General features: G+C 39.9%; 1 protein-coding gene across 3 annotated transcripts in view; it reads left to right on the plus strand.

Annotated features, from left to right (window-relative positions):
• The window catches only part of golga1 (golgin A1), a 66,770-nt gene that overhangs the window by 5,712 nt on the left and 40,675 nt on the right, over positions 1 to 20,383 (plus strand). For all 3 annotated transcript variants that reach the window (XM_080212415.1, XM_080212416.1, XM_080212417.1), the window contains exons 3-6: positions 7,046 to 7,136; positions 17,931 to 18,005; positions 18,372 to 18,469; positions 19,026 to 19,058. In XM_080212415.1, coding sequence (XP_080068541.1) covers positions 7,046 to 7,136; positions 17,931 to 18,005; positions 18,372 to 18,469; positions 19,026 to 19,058 — 297 coding nt within the window. The remainder of the gene's footprint in view (positions 1 to 7,045; positions 7,137 to 17,930; positions 18,006 to 18,371; positions 18,470 to 19,025; positions 19,059 to 20,383) is intronic.

The raw sequence follows: 20,383 nt of genomic DNA on the forward strand, positions 1-20,383 counted from the left end.
GGTTCCCTCCTGCAGATCATCTATATAAATGGTAAATAGCTGAGGCCCCAGCACCGACCCCTGGGGCACTCCACTAGTCACCAACCACCAATCCGAATAGCACCCATTAACCCCCACTCTCTGCCTCCTATTTGACAACCAATCCTCTATCCACGCTAACACCCTACCCCCAACTCCATGCCCCCTTACCTTCTGCAATAACCTCTTGTGAGGTACCTTGTCAAACGCCTTCTGAAAATCTAGAAAGACCACATCCACCGGCTCTCCTCTATCCACCGCCCTAGACACATCCTCATAGAACTCCAATAAATTTGTCAGACACGACTTCCCCTTAACGAAACTGTGCTGCGTCTGCTCTATCAAGCAATTCCCCTCAAGATGCCTCGCTATTTCCTCCTTGATGACAGATTCTAACATTTTACCTACAACAGACGTTAAACTAACAGGCCTATAATTCCCTGCCTTTTGCCTGCCACCCTTCTTAAACAACGGTGTAACATTAGCCGTTTTCCAATCTTCCAGCACTTCCCCAGAATCCAGCGACGTTTGGAAAATAACCACCAAGGCATCCACTATCACCTCCACCATTTCTTTCAGAATCCTCGGATGCATTCCATCCGGTCCTGGGGACTTGTCCACAATCAGTCCCTCCAGTTTGTCGAGCACCGCCTCTCTAGTAACAATAATGTCATTGAGACCCTCCAGTCCTACCACCTTTCCATCGCTAACACCCGGCAAATTATTCACTTCCTCCTCCGTGAAGACCAAAACAAAAAAGTTATTCAAGACCTCAGCCATTTCCCCATCCCCTACCACTAAGTCCCCCCTCTCATCCTCTAAGGGTCCAACGTTCAGCCTAGCCAGCCTCTTCCTTTTTATATATTTATAAAAACTCTTGCTATCCTTTTTTATATTAAGCGCTAGCCCAGCTTCATAGTTTCTCCTACCCTTCTTTGTCAATCTTTGTTGACATTTAAACCTCTCCCAATCCTCTTCTCGCCCACTACTCTTAGCTACTCTAAATGTCTCCACTTTTAATTTAACACTTTCCTTCACCTCCTTCGTTATCCACGGCTTATTACCTCTCCTCCTACGGTCCTTTTTAACCATCGGAATAAATTTCTGCTGAGCACCAAGAAAGATCTCCTTAAAGATCCTCCACTGCTCCTCAGCAGACCTACCTTCCAACGCACTCCCCCAGTCAACATTTGCCGATTCTTCTCTCATCCTACCGTACTCCCCTCTATTCAAACAAAGGACGCGTGTCCGGGAACCCACTTTCTCCTCCTCCATCTGCACCAGAAACTCCACCATACAATGATCACTGTCCCCAAGAGGATCCTTCACCACAAGGCCCCTAATTCTACCCGCCTCATTACATAACACCAGATCCAAGATAGCTCGCTCCCTCGTCGGCTCCAACACACACTGTTCAAGGAAACTATCCCGGCAGCATTCCAAGAACTCCTCCTCGAGCCCACCACATCCAACGTGGGTCGACCAATCAATATGTAGATTGAAATCCCCCATAATTATTGCTGTTCCCAGTTAATCCTCCTAACCTACACATCTTGGGACACTAAAGAACAATTTAGCATGCCCCTTATGCATCTAACCTATACATCTTTGTAGTGTGGGAGGAAGCCAGAGCACGCAGAGGAAATCCACGCAGGCATGGGGAGAACATGCAAGCCCTACACAGTCACCTAAGGCTGGAATCAAACATGGGTCCCTGGTACTGTGAAGTAGCAGTGTGAGACGTACCACCATGTGAAATAAGTTTGTATTTTGGAATTGATTCTTAAAGGAGTCTTTTCTTATGTACTCCAGAAATAGAGTTCCTATATTGTTAAGTGCATGCCACAAGTAAGGAAAAACAACATTTCTATTTTTAGTATTCTGATTTAAGAGGCCCAATTGAATGTATTTTTGGTTTGTTTACTCTCTGAAGAATGAACATGTTGCAGACTTAACTTCATGTACATTGCTTCACAGGCATATATGACTCATTAGATTTTAATATTGAATTGCATTTTGTAATCCTGAAGTATGTATAATTCTCCTCAGGCTAGCCATTAATTGTGACCCTATTGTAATTAGATGTAGACAGTACATCCTTGTCAGTGACATCCCCAGAGTGCCCTTGAGACAAGGAAAATCAACCTGACTGTTTAAATGAGGATTTTGATTACTTTTTAAATAAATCATAAATGGATGTTTTCAAAATGCATTTGAAAATGTGCTGTGGTCCTTCTCAGAGCAAGTCTGGGTGCAAACTTTTTTTGAAGTTTGGAATATTACATCATGTGATTAGGCTATAAGATATTTGTCTCTTTAAGATAATGTATATTACTGTATATTCAAGGAACAAGTGTTGATTTCACTTAGATTGCTGATGAGAACTCTTGTCATACAGACAAATTTATAGGTTGGAAACATTATGAAACTGCTACGGTTTTGGAGAGGGGTCTGCAAGAAGTGGCATTTTGCATCAGTAAGGAAGGGAGCAGAATGCAGGGGTAGTCAGTGTACATTATCCTAATTGTAAGAATCATTGTTTAAACATTGTACAATTACGTACCGCCTTCTTTGTTATAATGAATTTGACTCTAATGTCAAGCTATTTAACATTTTTTCTTTCTTGTCTCCTGTAGTGTAACTTTTGAGAGAGTGATAGACAGTCATGTGTATAGAATGACCTCACCAGGTTTAGTATCAGTTTGACCACTTTAGATTAACCCTACCCACGATTAGAGTTGCAAAGCATCATTATTTTAGCAGAGAGTTAGTGGAGATACCATAGGCTGAATGGCGCTTTTCCGTGGATAAATTTGAATGGATATTTGTTATTGTTCAAAGATTGGTAAGATCTACATGTGCATAAACAATAGATAGATGGACAATTGCATCAGATATATAGCACAAAGGCAGGCCATTTGGCCCAACATGCCCATGTCGGTGTTTATGCACGAGCCTCCTCTTACCCTCTTAACCCTCTCACATCAACGCTTCTTTCTATTCCTCTTTTCCTCATGTATTTACCTAGCTTCTGTTTGAATGTATCTATAAAATTACCTCAACCAGGTCTTCTGGTACTGAATTCCACATTCTCACCACTCTGGTAAATGAAGTTGCTCCTGATTTCCCTGTTAGATTTGTTAGTGATTATCATGTGTTTATAATGAACACTTTATGCAAAAGTTAGAAAATTAAGACTTGTGCTTTAAATCTTTTCTTATGGACTATTACCATAAGTTCATATTTTCTTTTACTCAAAGTTGCCTAAAAACACTGAAAATTCTTGTTTTCTTTTCTGATTTCTGCTCCAGCAGTACTGAGCCACGGATGTAATGTGTGCACATACCTGGACTTGATTCTGCCCAAAGGAAATTGAGGCTTTCAGACTGTAAGGAATAAGTAGCCCGTTTGGCTCCTCAAGCTTGCTCCGCCATTCTATAGGATCATGGCTGATCCCACATTCCTCGTGTCCACTTTCCTGTCCTTTCCCCATAACCCTCGATTCCCTTACTGATCAAAAATCTGTCTAGTCCAGCCTTAAATATGCACAAGAACTCTGCCTCCACAGCTCTCTGTGGCAGAGTTCTAGAGACTCTCAAGCCTCAGAAAAAAATCCTTCTCATCTCAATCTTAAATTGGTGTCCCTTTATTCTCAGACATTGCCTTCCAGTCCTAGACTCTAGGAACATAGGAATTAGGAGCAGAAGTTGGCAAAATCAGCCTTTCGAGCCTGCTCTGCCATTCAGTCAGATCGTAGCTGATCTTTCCTTGGTCTCAAATCCACCTCCTATTTGTTCCCTGTATCCTTTTATCACTTTTCTTATTAGAAATAATACATCTATCTCCTTCTTGAAACCATTAAATGCCTCAGACTCTACTGTGCTTTGGGACCGCGAGTTCCACAAAATGTCCAAGTTGAGAGAAGTAGTTCCTCCTCATCTCAGTTTTAAATTTACTGCCTCCAACCTAGACTTGTGACCACTTGTCCTAGATTATCCCATAAGAGGAAATATATGATCTATACTTACTTTATCAATCCCTTTATAAAATTTTGTAAACCTCAATCAGATCCCCTCACGTCCTTCTAAGCTCCACTGAGTATAAGCCCAAATTGATCTCTCCTCATACGTCAACCCTTTCATCCCTGGAATCAACCTGGCGAAACTCCTCTGATCTGCCTCCAGTGCCACCACATCCTTCCTCAAAACAGGAGAACAAGATTCAACAATACTGCTGATGTAACCTCACTGTTAGTCTATTCAATTGCAACAACACAGCTCTACATTTATACGCCAGTCCCTTTGCAATAGATGCCAACGTCTCATTTGCCTTTTTTATTACATGCTGCACCTGCATACCGACTTTCTGCAACTCATGAACACACCCGGGTCCTCCTGCTCGGATGCATTTTGAATCTGTTTTCCATTTGGGTAATAATTTGCATTTCTTTTTTTTTCTCTGCCAAAATGGATAATCTCTCACTTGGCAAATTAAACTCCATCTGCCAATTTTTGGCACGTTCTTCTAGCCTATCCATATCTGTCCGTAAAATCTTCATATCCTCTTCACTGCTTGCTTTCTCACCTATGAGGGGAAACGTCCTTTCGGCATTTACCCATCAAGCCTCTTAAGAATCCTAATATGTTCCAATGAGATCACCTCTCAATCTTCTCAGTTTTGTTTGTATTCCATATGCAGTTGTATTTCAAATGAACTTTTCTACATAAAATATAGGCTACACAGGCAACCAACATGACAAAAGTGGTGGTAGACCTAATGGTAATTCAGTTCAAATCTGCGTCTCGAGTACACGTGTTTTGTACTCCTTACTTCTAATTGTCCCAAGCTCTCAACATCTCCAGCCCAGTTTCTCCTGTATTTTTTCCACTTTATCACAGTGTTGTCCAATCGGGTTTCAATAGTGGCCAAACCTGTGGTGGTCAGGTCACTATTTTTGCCAGCTGATGCAAAATATATGCAATTTTAATAAAACAAATGGATGGTCTTTTCAAAATGGACTTGAAGTTTCAAACCGTCAAAACTCAACTGCCAGAGCTGGGAGAGTAGCTTCAAAAGGGTTTTGCGGTCCTTTCCACAAAGCAGACTTTCACTATGCCCCCTCAAAAGGATGGTGATAATCTGTTAACTGAAATATTTTGTTGTCTGATGGTATGTTCTAGTTTATCTCAGTGAAATAAATTTCTTCAAGAGTAAACTGTCATTATTTTATAAGAGTTGATACATAGTGACTCAGGGTAAAAAGAAGCAACAAATCTCTACATACTGTTTTCACTGGAAAGCTGGAGGCTGAGGGGCGGCCTGATGGAGGTATATAAAATTGAGAGGCATAGATAGGGTGGGTAGTCAGAGGCTCTTTCCAGGGTGGAAGTGACAATAACAAGGGGCACAGGTTCAAGGTGAGGGGGAAGTTTAAGGGAGATATGCATAGGTACAAGGGGACACAGGTTCAAAGTTTAAGGGAGATGTGTAGGGGAAGTTTTTCATTCAGAGTGATGGGTGCCTGGAATGCACTGTCAGAGGAGGTGGAAGCTGGCTCATTAGCAACATTAAGCATCTGGATGGATACATGAATATGGACAGAATAGAGGTATACGGACTGAAAAAGGGTAGAAGGTTTTTTTAGTTTATTTAGGGCATCATGATCGGCACAGGGCTGAAGGGCCAGTTTCTGTGCTGTACTTTTCTTTGTTCTTTGTTATTTCCTTCTGTGCTCTGACCTGACTCTTGTCTTGCTTACATTCTGTCATCTCTCATTCCTGAACACAGCATTCAAACATTTTAAAACACCTTTGGCTCACGGCAAGTCTCTGCTAATCCCTCCTTTTGAGCCAACAATGCACAATTCTTTTCAATTGGTCATTTCAGCAGGTGTAAAGTGAACACGTTTGGATGTTGCTGCACTGTTTCAACTTGCCAAAATTGTAAATTTCAAGCCTTATTTTCAACTGTGCAGTGCTGTTAGATGAAAACCACCATGCAGTGCTGGTAGTTATATGACAACTGCTAATTACTGACTAACAAAACCAAATTCTTTAGTTGGCATCCTGTGTCATAAGATTCCATATCAGACAGATATCCTTCCCAAGTCCAGCCTTGCTTTTCTAGTCCTTCATTGAGCAATCCTACTGATCCAAATGTGCTGTTGTTTAGAGAACCCAGAAGGAACAGAATCTCTGAAGGTATTAAATGGCACGTTTTTTCTTGTCTCATTGAGCAAGTGGTTCTCCAGCTTCTAGGTCCCTAGAAACTTAACAACTAAACTATATTTTGACAAAAGTAATCAGAGCCTGACTGATGTATGATTACTGTGTGACAGCGACATGGTCAAATGGCGTAAAGCAGTCTAGTGAGTGACACTGATACTCTTGCCCACTACTGCAACAACACTGCTTTAGCTGAACTTTGAATGTGAGACCTATTGTATCTCGCCCTTGTTTGAAAGGCTCCCGTGTAGCATGGTTATGTTCTTCTTGCCTGTCTGTGGATCTAACTATGAAAACAAGCCAGCCTGAAATGTCAGTGAACCCTAAAAAAGACATTCCTGTTGGCTGTGAAAATAGTTGTGTGTTATACTTTTTGTTTTATTGAGTTCCCTACCCCATATTAGGGAACTTGTGCTTTTACACTTACAATTAAGAAACAACTTAATGAATCTTAATTATTCAGTAAAATGGATCAGGAAAATACCAGCATACAACAGCTGACACCTTCAGTGGATAGGACATCAATCACTGCATAACAAACTATATTTTGAGGTGTGATGGATAGACCAAAATATAAATAAGTAATGTTGACATTTGATAAATAGAGCATTGTATCCAGTAGTCATCGTGCTTAAAATAGAGGGGTTTTAGATCACCAGATTGGAAGTGAATGTACTTCTAATTTGGCTAAATTAAATTTGCATCTGTATTTGTTTATAACGTAGCTTAAATAGGAGAACTATGAACCACATTAATGATTATTCTAATTTGTTTACACCTTTGCTCCCCACCCCTTTGGTAAGGCCTCTGACAGTAGCTGCTCTCGAGAGGATCTGTTGTCGCAGCTGCTGCGGCGAAACGACCAAGTTCGAAAGTTGGAAGTGAAACTGTCAGGTACCGGTTTTTTAATCTTCAAGTTTCAGTTGGCCTGTTGCATTCGCCATTGCATTTTGTTTCTGCATTGAAATTTAAGTGTCTGATGACAGTGAGTCCTATTAGGTATCAGTACAATATTCTGTTATTCTGTTCATAATGTTGGGTAGGGTCAAAGCCTATTTTCAAGTTTTCTTTTTACTAATATGTGCATAATCTGTTCCTTGCAGGTGTGATATTGCTACCTTTGGCCATTAGAATCACAGTTATGCACATGGAATAATGCATATTTCACTACATTGTGCTGTCCTGTATCTATAGTTGTAGTCGGTGCATTTTTAAATGAAGGCCTAATATGTTTTCCAATGTGATAGGTAGAATGTTATTTCCAAGCATGTAATTGTTTCTCTTTCTTGCAAGATATTGTAGAGACATTTCGTAAATATTCATCAAACGCTGATTTCAGCTTATAGTGCTTTGGTAATTTGTGAAAAACAATTATGAAAAATAAATCTAAATAATGCCCAACCAAGGGTCTCATCTTGCCATCTAATTTAATGGACAGCGGGAGAGGGTGGCTCAACATGCAGCCTGGTTGATTAAACCCTGTGGGCTGATGGCCAGTTAAAGGAGGGTGGCGGGGGAAGGAGGGTGCTCCTTGTCCACTTCCATGTCAATCAGAGGCCCCTACCAATAGTTTTGCTTTACAACATCCACCTTTACCCCACCCCCAGTCGTTCTCGCAGGGGTTTGTCAGCTTGGCCTCAGCAAGGTTTCAGCTCCAGGACATCTCTGCAGGAGTCCCCCAGGGTGCTGTCCTTGGCCTAGCAATCTTCAGCTTCTTCATTAATGACCTTCCCTCCGTCATAAGGTCAGAAGTGAGGATGTTTGTCGATGATTGCACACTGTTCGTGACTCCTCAGATACTGAAGCAGCTCATGCTCAAATGCAGCAAGATCTGGACAATACCCAGGCTTGGGCTGACAACTGGCTGGTAACATTTGTGCCACATAAATGCCAGGCAATGACCATCACAATAAGACACTCTGACCACTGCCACTTGACATTCAGTGGTGTTACCATCATTGAATCCCCCACTGTCAACATCCTTGGGATTACCATTGAGCAGAAACTCGACTGGACTCATCACATTAACACAGTGGCTACAAGAGCAGGTCAGAGGCTAGGAAAACTGTGGCGCGTAACTCACCTCCTGACTCCCCAAAGCCTATCTTATCTACAAGGCACAAGTCAGGAATGTGATAGAATACGCTCCACTTGCTTGGATGGGTGCAGCTCCAACAACGCGCAAGAAGCTTGACACCATCCAGAATAAAGCAGCCAGCTTGATTGGCACCACATATTCAATTCCTCCACCAGGACACTCAGAAGCAGCAATGCATACTATCTGCAAGATGCACTGCAGCAATTCACCAAAGATCCTTAGACAGCACCTTCGAAACCCACGACCACTTCCATCTAGAAGGACAAAGACAGCAGATACTTGGGAATACCACCACCTGCGAGTTCCCTTCCAAGCCACTCACCGTCCTGACTTGGAAATATATTGCCGTTCCTTCGCAGTCGCTGGGTCAAAATCCTGGAATTTCCTCCCTAATGGCATTGTGGGTCAACATGGACTACAGCGATTCAAGAAGGCAGCTCACCAGCACCTTAAGGGCAACTAGGGATGGGCAATAAATGTTGGCCAGCCAGCAATGCCCATGTCCCACGAATGAATTTTTTAAAAAGTCTCAAATGTACCTGACTGTTGAATGCCACCATCTTGGCCTACCTACAGCATAAGTTCTTGCTGCCATTGCCAGTGTCAGTGCTATCAGTTTGCAATTGGCTAGCAGATCTATAAGATGGACTACCTCCTGCCAGAGGTGAAAGTGACTTAAATTTCTTATCGGTATGGTCATATTGCAAGCCCATTCTCCCACTTCCACTCTTAGATACTTAACCTCATGCATCGCTTTGCATGACTTTGATACTTAAAGCAACTACCAATATTCTAGAATAAAACTTTGATAGTGGAATAAAAGCCTGAACTAACTTTATAGAAACTCCTACATTGGCCTATCCAGCTGACCTGTCTGTTGCTGAAAGGAGGACAGCTCTGTCTGTTTACTTTTTCTAGAATACTTTGTAAGACTCAATTTGGAGCAATATTAACCTCTGTAGCAGAATGCTACAGAGCATATTTGTTGCTGTTTCCCTCACTTCCTCACTTGTGTGACTTTTGGGCCTGTTGAATGTGTATCTTTTTTGGTGGCATTTTGTCCTTGCTTACTTTCTACTGTAAATTGCATACCTGACACAACAGATAAGAAAGCAGTTAGCATGGCATTCAAAAAAGCTAGCATTCAGGATCATGTGACCGTTATCCACTTAGCAAATAAAAACTGAAAACTATTCTGTTTTCGAGAGAATGTAAAATATATTTAATTCAAACGATAAACCTAACTTTCTGTTAATATAGTTAAACCTTGTGTATTCTGCTTATTTGTACTGAATGCTTTGGCCACTTTCTACACCTAACCTGTTTACTTTCACTTCAGCCTCTTGGATAGAAATTCTGCTTCATGCTGAAAAGGGCTAATGCCGCCATTGCCTGAAAAATTAAAGTGGGGTGAACTGGAGGAGTGCCATGTTGTGGTGCTAGAGGCGATTACACAGTTAGGGAAAGGTGAAGCCATGGAAGGACATTGAAAACAAAGGTTGGGAATTTTAAACTTGAAGCTTCGCCAGACCAGGAGACAATATAAATCAGCAAATACAGGGCTAATGTGCAAGTGGAATTTGAGGCATTTTCTTAGAACTGAAGTTTTCGGAGGTTGCAAGGTGGGAGGCGAGAGCATTGTTGAGATTGGAGTTAGAACATAGAACACTACAGCACAAACAGGCCCTTCGGTCTACAAATTGCGCCGATCATATCCCTACCTACCAGGCCTATCTATATCTCTCAATTCCATGTACTCATCCAGAAGTCTCTTAAAAGACCCCAACGAGTTCGCCTCTACCACCACCGATGGCAACCGAATTCACTCACTCACCACCTTCTGAGTGGAGAAACTTACCCCTGACATCTCCTCTGTTAAGAGTTGTTGCTGTATCACTAAGTAGTTCCTTCTGAACTGAGTTTAATCTGGATGTGGGTTCTCTTCTGCGATTGGTAAGGACTGAAAAACATGAAACAGTCAGCCCATTGCAGCAATGAAAAATTGACTGTAGTGCGAGAGTTTAAGCACTGTGGTAAATTTCACAAAGGTTGGAACCTATTCTCACAGTGAACATGCAGAAATAAAGAAGATGTAATTTTATGATTGCACCATTTTCTCCAGTTTCACCTAAAACAAAATATTGGAATGGAGTAGACCATTCAGCCCCTCAAATCTTGTTGAAGTGAAAATTTTCCTGCTTCTTGACTGTGATAGACTCAACAAAGTTCGTTCCAACAAAATAACGTCTTTATTTACAAAACACTACATGCAGTATTGGCAAAAATTTGAGTTCAGAGATCCGTCGTTACGACTTGCTAATTCTTCAAGTCCACCCTTACATAAATAATCAACTTGGTATTTATACATAATCATTATCACTTTGCATGACCAGAGCTTATTCAGGAATTCGATTAGTAATAGCATCATAAGCAATGTCATAAATTATGGTGCAACCTGCAGACCTCCTAGAACTTTTTGTCTCATCAGTCATACCTTTTATCTTGTCCTTTGATAGAACAGAGGAAGGTCGATGACTCCTTCATCCCTGACCTTATCTAGTCATACTCATACAGCTCTAGGTCATGTGAAGTCAGCCTTATCAGGTCTTACCGAGGTTAGGCACAGCTTAACCTTCTCTGGTCTTACTCATGTCTTAAGTTATGCGGGGTCAGTCTTATTAAGTCTTACAGGGGTCTAGCATTTTGGAATAGCATGATCAGCTTTCCTTATTTTGTACCAAATACTTGGCCAATTTTCTCATCGTGCCACTGCTTCATTTGTACAACTTCACAATCTGGTACACTATTCATTTAGATCATGGTTGATTAAAATCTTAACTCATTCCTCCCAATATTGGTTCCATAATACCCTTGCATAATAAAATATCAGTCTCAGTGTCAACCCAGCCTCAACAGCTTTTTGACAATGCAAGTTTTAGATTTCCACTACCCTTTGTATGAAGAAATGCTTCCTGACATCACTCTTGAACAATCTTGCTTTTTTTTTAAAAGCAGTGTTCAGAACTGAGAACGGCAGATGGGTCTCGAAGCTCTCTACAAAAGTAACGCACCTGTACCCTTGGTCTTTATCTCAACAGGGCTAGAATACAAATGTTCCACTAGCTTTTTCAGCAATTGATTGCTAAATGGCTGCATGTAGATTCAATTTCTGCATGTGGCCCCCTAAATCTCTTAATTTCAATGCTTGTGGCAAATTTGTTGGATTGTTCTGGGGGACTATATGTATCTCCATTGTGGGATCTGATTATTTGCATTACTGGAGTTTAGGAAAACCATTGACAAACCAATAAAGGATAGTATCAACTTTTCATACACTATTTTGAAACTTCAGCTTTAAGTGCTGTATTATTAATGCACATAAATACAGATCCATTTTTAATACGTTTTGCATTGATGTGGCATCCATTAATATTTGCTGAGAGAATGAGGGACTGTCGGCATCCACTGAATGTGTGCAGTGCTGCAGTTTTAGATATTAGAACTTAGTATGAACAGAGGATGCTGGAAAAAATCAGCAGGCCTGACTGCATCTGTAAGGAGAGGGAACAGAGTTAATGTTTTGAATCCTTTGTCAAAACTGAAGAGAGAAGAATTTGTTAAATTTTGAAGTGTAGATGAGAGAGTGCAACAAAATGTAGCAGCATTAATAATAATAGACAGATGGCCTGGTGTGGGAATCCATGTTGAGGCAGTACATGCTTGGGATATTTCAAAAAAGGGGTTTAAGAATTGCAATCTAAATCTGCCAAACTCAATGTTGAGTCCCAAAGGCTGCAATTTGCCTAACTGAAAGATAAGATGCTGCTCTTCCAGCTTGCAATGGGCTTCACTGGAGCATTGTAGTAGGCCAAGGATGGACATGTGGGCATAACATCTGTTTGAAGAGGAGAAAACAATCAAATTGTAGGAATGTTTTTTCTGAACGTACTGAAATACAGCAACATATTGCATGGGGATTGAAACTTCTTGTCACTGACAAGGCACCTCATGCTGTTGATGAAGTACTTTTCCTTGTGTCTGTGATAAAATAGACTTTCCAAATAATTTCCTTTTTTCTTTAGCGGATATATTTACCCTTGGATTTTCCCATTAAGTTGAAATGGTATGTGGATTCACTAAGGAATATAGGGCTAGGATTTCAGGTGATGATTTTTTTTAAATGCAGTTTGAGCTGCTTCATCACAATTTGTGGTTTGCGGAGAAATGAGATGCTTCAATTATTTGACTAATTTGTTTACAAATACTGTACAGCTAGTTGGAGGCAGTAATCTGAATTCATGCTCAATTCTGAAAGATGACTTGGATTTCTGCTTCATAGTATTATTGAACTCCTTTGAGTGTTCCAGCCTTTAATTCTTGCTTGTGTAAAGAGTTTTGAATGTTCCTCTTCCTTGAGTCTAACTGCCCCATCTCCCACCACTAATGCTACTGACTGGCAGTATTTACTCATTTTCTGAACCTGATATGAAGTGATGCGAAGAGGATCAGTATTGTCTTGAAGAATGTATTTCTTGCCACAAGAAGATTGCTGCAATATTAGCCCACTCATTGAGCTAGGAATACTGGTACCAGTGCTAAAATAAACTTCTGTGCTGATCTTTTATTCGTGTTTTGTGCCCATCATTGGTCGAACATATTTTACATTTATCAGTATTTAAAAAGATATTGGAGTTATTCAGTTTTTGGGATGACAATGTTTGGCGCAGTGTTAGTGAAGAACTCAGCATTTAAGTTGCTGGAGGGGAAATGGTAGTGTACGATTGGCAGAGATCAAATGCTTCCTCACAGGGGTGGTGATAGTGATGGTGGTAGTTCAGTTGAGGGAAGCTGCGAAGAGTCATCCCTCTTTGTTTTTGTGCCACCAGTCCAACCTAGCAGTTCAATAGTAGTTTTGATAAAAGGGAACTTCTTAGTTGACTAAGGTGGTTTGAGCTCCATGGAGTCTGCAGAAAACATTTAAGTGCTTAACAGAAAATTGTAAACCCGCTGACAGACATTTGCTGTAGGTTATGAGGTAAATCTCTATGCATGTTACTATTGTACAGAGCACATAAAAAACACTTAGAGTAACTGTTGTTTCAAACTGCACAGTATGTAGGTTAGAAGTGTTTCTATATACCCTTCAACAACAAATTACATTCATTGGAGATGTGATAGTTTCAGATGGTGCACTTTGATTGCTGAAGAGGCCAATCATTGAGAGTTTCTGACACTAGAGCCGTGTATGAAGTGGTTATCAGGTATCATTGTAGGTTATTGTTTTCAGTGTTGCCAATATTACCATTGATCGTCATGATGCTACATGCCAGCCCACAGATGCCATTGCCATTTTTCTCTGTCATTGGCTAGCGTGGCCTTTTATGACTCAGCTGGAAATATTCTTGAACTGATTCTGTCTCTGGATACTTTGCCATACACAAAATTGTTGGGTATGCAACCATTTTCCATCCATGAATGTGCCAAAGCCAGCAAAGTTGTATCTGCTTGACGAGAGTGGCAACAAACATGCTTGAGGGTTTTGCCATTGAGAGGACTGCCTTAATTGCAGTTTTGTCCTTTTTAGATATGATATGCATGATGTAGCATTTTAATTCTTTAACACTGGCCCTTATCGTTTAAAAAATTGATGCCCAGATTTTCAGTCTTAAATGCAGTGTATTCTTATTGCTTTTCTATCATCTCCCTCTCCTGTCATTTTTTTTTTGTTAACCAGAGGTTTTATTTTCTTTTTGAAGCTAATTTTTTTTCTGTAGAAAACATTAAGTATTCCAGTCCAGGAACACATCATTTGGTTCAATTTTGCCAATATTTTACTCCATATACTCCATATGACCAAAGAGGTGGATGGGGGTAAGGCAGCTGACGTGGTATATATGGATTTTAGTAAGGCGTTTGATAAGGTTCACCATGGAAGGCTTCTGCAGAAAATGTAGATGTATGGGATTGGGGGTAATCTAGGTAATTGGATCAGGAATTGGCTAGCAGATAGGAGACAGAGGGTGGTGGTTGATGGTAAGTATTCGTCATGGAGTTCAGTTACGAGTGGTGTGCCTCAGGGATCTGTTTTGGGGCCACTGCTGTTTGTAATTTTTATTAATGATCTGGATGAGGGTATAGTTGGGTGGATTAGTAAATTTGCTGATGACACCAAAGTCGGAGGTGTGGTAGATAGTGAGGAAGGGTGTCATAGTTTGCAGGGAGACTTGGACAGGTTGCAGAGCTGGGCCGAGAGGTGGCGGATGGAGTTTAATGCGGAGAAGTGTGAGGTAATTCACTTTGGCAGGAATAACAGATGTGTCGCGTATAGGGCTAACGGGAGGACTCTGAATAGTGTGGATGAACAGAGGGATCTAGGTGTATGTGTACATAGATCCCTGAAAGTTGGGAATCAAGGAGATAAGGTTGTTAAGAAGGCATACGGTGTCTTGGCGTTTATTGGTAGGGGGATTGAATTTAGGAGTCGCAGTGTCATGTTGCAACTGTACACAACTCTGGTGCGGCCGCACTTGGAGTATTGTATGCAGTTCTGGTCCCCACATTATAGGAAGGATGTGGAGGCTTTGGAGAGGGTGTAGAGGAGGTTTACCAGGATGTTGCCTGGTATGGAGAGGAGGTCCTATGAGGAGAGACTGAGGGATTTGGGGTTGTTTTCGTTAGAAAGAAGGCGGCTAAGAGGGGATCTTATTGAAACATATAAGATGATTAGAGGTTTAGATAGGGTGGACAGTGATAGCCTTTTTCCTCAGATGGAGAAAGCTAGCACGAGGGGGCATGGCTTTAAATCAAGGGGCGGTAGTTATAGGATGGATGTCAGGGATAGGTTCTTTACCCAGAGGGTGGTGAGGGATTGGAATGCCTTGCCTGCTGCAGTTATAAATGCGCCTAGTTTGGGGGCGTTTAAGAGATCCGTGGATAGGTTTATGGATGGAAAGGGATTGGTTTACGTTAGAGGGTCATTGTTTTTTAACTGGTCGGCGCAACATCGTGGGCCGAAGGGCCTGTTCTGCGCTGTAATGTTCAATGTTCTGTATAAAACGTCAGCTTAACCCCACTGTTTTTATTGCCCACCTCCTTTTAATCTTTCTCTCTTTGATATAGCTATATACCTTTCTCTCAAAAGAATTAATGCACTCAGTTTTCAAGGGCTCTTTGGCAAAGAAGTTCACATTCTAATCACCTAATTATTTCTATCCTTGCCTTTTAATTCTGATTTTAAATTTGCGCCCTCCTGGTTATTATTTTGGCAATTAGTGGAAACAAGTTAATATTACTTGCCTCTCGATAACCTTTCATAACGTTAATTAGATCAACCTTCATTTCTTGTGTGTTTGTTTCACTCCATCTCTCCTTATAGGAACATTGCACCCTTCAATATTCCTATTTTTGAGTATTTTTCTAATTCCTAATTTCAGCAACAATTATGGCAGAGAATTTCATATTTCAACAATTGTTGCGATCCCCTTAGAGACCTGTGACTTACGAAAGGATACAAACTTCCAGTTAATAGATAAAAGAATGACTGACTCAACAAGATTTCATTGTGTGCAACGAATGACTAAAAACACTATTGACTAAACGATTATTTTCTTTTTGTAGACAATTCATACTTTAAACTCCAGAGAGGAGCATTCCCTATTTACATTTATTAAAGTCCTTATAGCAGCTGACCACATTTTGCCCCCAGCTTTCAAAGGGTTCCCATATTGCTTGGCTTTGCCAAGTAATAAATTTGAAAAAGTTCATTTATTAATGTTATAAGGCATACGTTAACATTGCAATGACATTACTGTGAAACTCCCCTCATTGCCACACTCCAGTGCCTATTTGTGTCAATGCATATAACCAGCATGTCTTTCAGATTGTGGGAGGAAGCCAGAGCACCCAGAGGAAACCCACGCAGACACAGGTAGAATGTGCAAACTCCACAGAGACAGTGACCCAAGCTAGGAATCAAACTCAGGTCCCTGGTGCTGAGGCAGTAGTGCTAACCGCTGTGCCACATGCTGCCCCTCCCAGTGCTTCATTTTTCAGAAAAATCATGTATTCACCGCCAGCTATAAAACCTGTTCTGATTTATTCTTTTTTTCCCGCCATGTCAGAACAAATCTCCCAGAGCTGTAGAAAGCTGCAGGATGCATCTCTTCAATTAGAGCTTGTCACCCTCGTGCACCTGGCTGTGGTAGCTCGCAAAATTTAAATAGCCTTTTCTTGCTGCTGACTAAATAGAACTCTGTCTGCAATATCAACGTTTTTATAGAGAAGTATGTAAGTTGATCTCAAAAATGGTAACCTCTTTCCCCATGGCAGCGTGAGTCAAGATGATCTTTTATCTAGGTAGGAATACTAATTAGCTTTCTCTGACTCCAACTCCTTTTCATCTGAGAAGTAAATTGACAATTTATGGTACAACTATATACAAGCCGTTTACAGCACCTTTCTAGGACTTTGGGTGACTCAGGATGTACTCATGGTATACTCCGACTGCTGCCATTGTCTCTAAGCATAAATATCTTCTAATTAAAACAATCTAAGCTTTCCTTTGATTGCTAACAATCAAATCACCCAAGTTTACTGTCAGGCAGATTTCAGAACAAATCACATGACACAAAATTTAAAATTGTCGTCCCAGTATAACTGCAGCCTTCTGTGTTTAGAATGTTTTGGCAACATCCCCTTTTATGCATTCTGTGGTCATAAGTTTGTACTCTATTGTCACTACCTCACCAATCAGTGCAAGCAGCCTGTCATTATTTTATAATCCTCTGGTGACTTCTTAACCTCATCTCTATATGTGTAAAAGCTCTGCTAGTGGCATGTTGAGTTACTGAATTATGTGAAAGATCCTAATCAGTCAGACAGCTTAAATAATTGGGTTTGATGTATTTAAATCCAAGTCTACTAATTAACTGTAATCTTTGATAAATATCAGGTTTTGTTTTAGTGCAGAGTATATTGAATCCAGTAACTAAGCTTGGCATTGTATTATTATGGTAAAGCCGCAAATGCTTAATGCTAACAGATTTAAAAAATGGGTTTGTTTTCACACTTCTGCCTTACTAAAGTTTTTTTACAAATACTATTTAATTCAATGTTTCTCTAATAGATTCAGTAAAGTAGTTCGTTAGATAATGTTTGTTCATTTTAAATTGTTCAAACCTCCAAGAAATCTCTTGAGGGTATGGTAAGTGAGCCCAAGTTAAATCCATGTAAAATTTAAATGTTTTTTGAAAGTTTAATTTATGTCAAATGAAAGGGTTACAGATGGATCATAGTCATTGTTTATTCCAATAATTCAAAAATATGTTCAGTTTCAATTCAGTGTTAATCTCCACATGCACCAGCATATATTCCAACGTTGTTTTCCCTAATATGCTATGTTTGTTAGTCCTAGAATAATTTTTTTTATCATTAACATGTTAAGGGGATGTCATCAACACACGTTCTCCTTAACAGCAATGATTTTCTGCTGAGGAAAATCATTTACATCCTTCACTCATGATTATTCCTGTGTTTTGTTTTTTTTGCCTGTTTTGAACTCCTGGCCTGCGTCCCCTCTCCCCTTATACAAGATTATGCTGAGCAGCTGCGAAATTTGCAGAAGACAAAAGAGAAGCTTGAGATTGCTTTAGAAAAACATCAGGATTGTACGTATTTTTATCGTTTCTTATTGACAGATCAGTTTCATTCAAATTATTTTACACTAATCCATTCCTTTCTTTTTAATTACATGTAAAAATATAATTAAAGCCAACATCTTTTGTAATTGTTTTCTACTAGTGCTGTCAAAGACTTGGATAACATTGTGATTCCGTTGTTGAAAAATATGGAAGAACATTTGTAAAATAACTTCTCTAAAATAATTCAAGTATATTAACTTTACCAATAGAAAGTATTAATAAATGTCAAGTGTTGTTTTAATTCAATTAAAAGGACATTATAATTAGATACTTTGCAATTTCATCTACTGCAGATTAGTAACATGCAATATTTTTATTTCAAATTTTAATCAGCCTCAATGAGGAAACTTCAGGAACAGAATGAAGCATATCAAGCCAACAGAGCAAAAATGGCAGAAGGAATGGCACTAGCCTTGGAAAAGAAGGATCAGGTAACCTATATCAGGTTGCAGAATGAAGTTGGCGCTATTCCTTGTTATGCTACAATAAACATTTTGGACTGAAGTAGCCATGGAATGCGGCATGTGTGATGAATGATTTTGAAAGCTGCAGTAACCATTTTTGAAATCCTTGCAGATAAAAGTTGACAGTTTTTTTTTGGAACCTTAAAATACGTTCTGTTTTCTTAAGCTACAAAAATTTTAAAATGCCTCACTATAATTTCTCATCCTCATTCTACAGCTAAAACTGCAGTATGCCAATTTGAGCTTTGCATTAAGAAACATAGAGGAGTGACACTGTTTGATCTACGTCCTAAAGTAGTTTTTTTTTCCAAAGTGCCTACACCTTACAAGCTCATGGCCTGAGAACAATAATACACTATAATCATTGCTGTCCAAGAAATAAATTGTATCTCGTGGACCAATTGAAAAATGCAACTTATAGATTCCTGTATTAATTTATATGTATTAATTTTAAATTTGTTTTTTTTTTGAGTTTTTGCATTTGTAATTTGGAAAGAAAAATAATTGCCATTTTTATTTTTAGGATTGGATACTGAAAATTTCTGTTGTTGAAAAGGTATTGCATTTTCCTAAGCTTTTTGATGTTGCTTATTTTGAATTGCTCAATTAAATAATGATGAACTGGTTGTTAAAGAGAAACAAGAATGGCGATATTTAAGGGTTTGATTTTCTGATTACACAATCTGGGCCGGAAATCACCTGCTGTAAGGAAAGTAGGGAGTAGGCCATTCACCCGTTCATGCTTGCTCCACTATTCGATTTAGATTGTGGCAGATCTTCTATCTGAACATCATTTTAACATACTATCCCCAAATCCTTTGATGCCTTTATTCTCTAGAAATCCATTGATCTCTGCCTTGAACATACTTAATGACTGAGCCTCCACAGCCCTCTGGGTTAGAGAATTCCAAAGATTCACCACTCTACGTGAAGAAATCCCTCCTCATTTTAGTCCTAAATGGGCTACCTATTATTTTAAGACTGTGTATCTCTGGTTCTAGACTCCTCCAGGCAGGGGAAACATCCTTCTTGCATCTACTCTGTCGAACCCTGCAAGAATTTGATTTGTTTCAATGAGAATGCCTCCTATTCTTTTAAAGTCGAATGCAGATAAGTCCAATCTGTTCAATCCAACCATCCTGAGAATCAGTCTGGTGAGCTTTTGTTCCTGTCCACCTGTGTACCCTTTCTTGCGTAAGGAGACAAAAATTGTATACTGTACTCCAGGTGCAGTCTCACCAAGGCTCTGTACAATTGCAGCAAGAAACCTTTACTCCTGTACTCAAAGTCTCTTGCAATAAAGGCCAAAATATCAATAACCTTCCTAACTTCCTGCTGTATTGCATGTTAGCTTTCAGTGATTCATGAAAAAGACGTGCACTGGTCCCTTTGAACATGAATACTTCTCAATCGCTGACCATTGAAAAACATTATTCTGTACTTTTGTTTTCTCTAACCAAGTGCATTACTTCACATTTTTTTCACATATTCCACCTGCCATGTTCTTGCCCAGTTACTTAGCCTGTCTAAATCTCCTTGAAGCCTTTTTGCATCCTCCTCACAATTCACATTTCTACTTGGTTTTGTGCCATCAGCAAACTTGGAAATGTTATATTTGGTCCCCACATCCAAATCATTGCTATAGATTGTGAATAGCTGGGGACCAATCCTTGCAGTACCTTAGCCACAGCCTGCCAACCTGAGGATGACCTGTTAATTCTTGCTCTGTTTTCAGTCCATATCTAATTCTGATTCCATCCAGTTTATCAGCTCAATTTTAGGCGCATAACCTTTTTGTGTGGGACTTTATCAAATGCCGTCTGAAAACCCAATACACAACATCCATGTTTTTCCTCCTTATCTATTCTAGTTACATTCTCA

The sequence above is a fragment of the Carcharhinus amblyrhynchos genome, chromosome 25 (genome assembly GCF_965287045.1).
Source record: "Carcharhinus amblyrhynchos chromosome 25, sCarAmb.v2.hapA, whole genome shotgun sequence".
Lineage (NCBI taxonomy): Eukaryota > Metazoa > Chordata > Chondrichthyes > Carcharhiniformes > Carcharhinidae > Carcharhinus > Carcharhinus amblyrhynchos.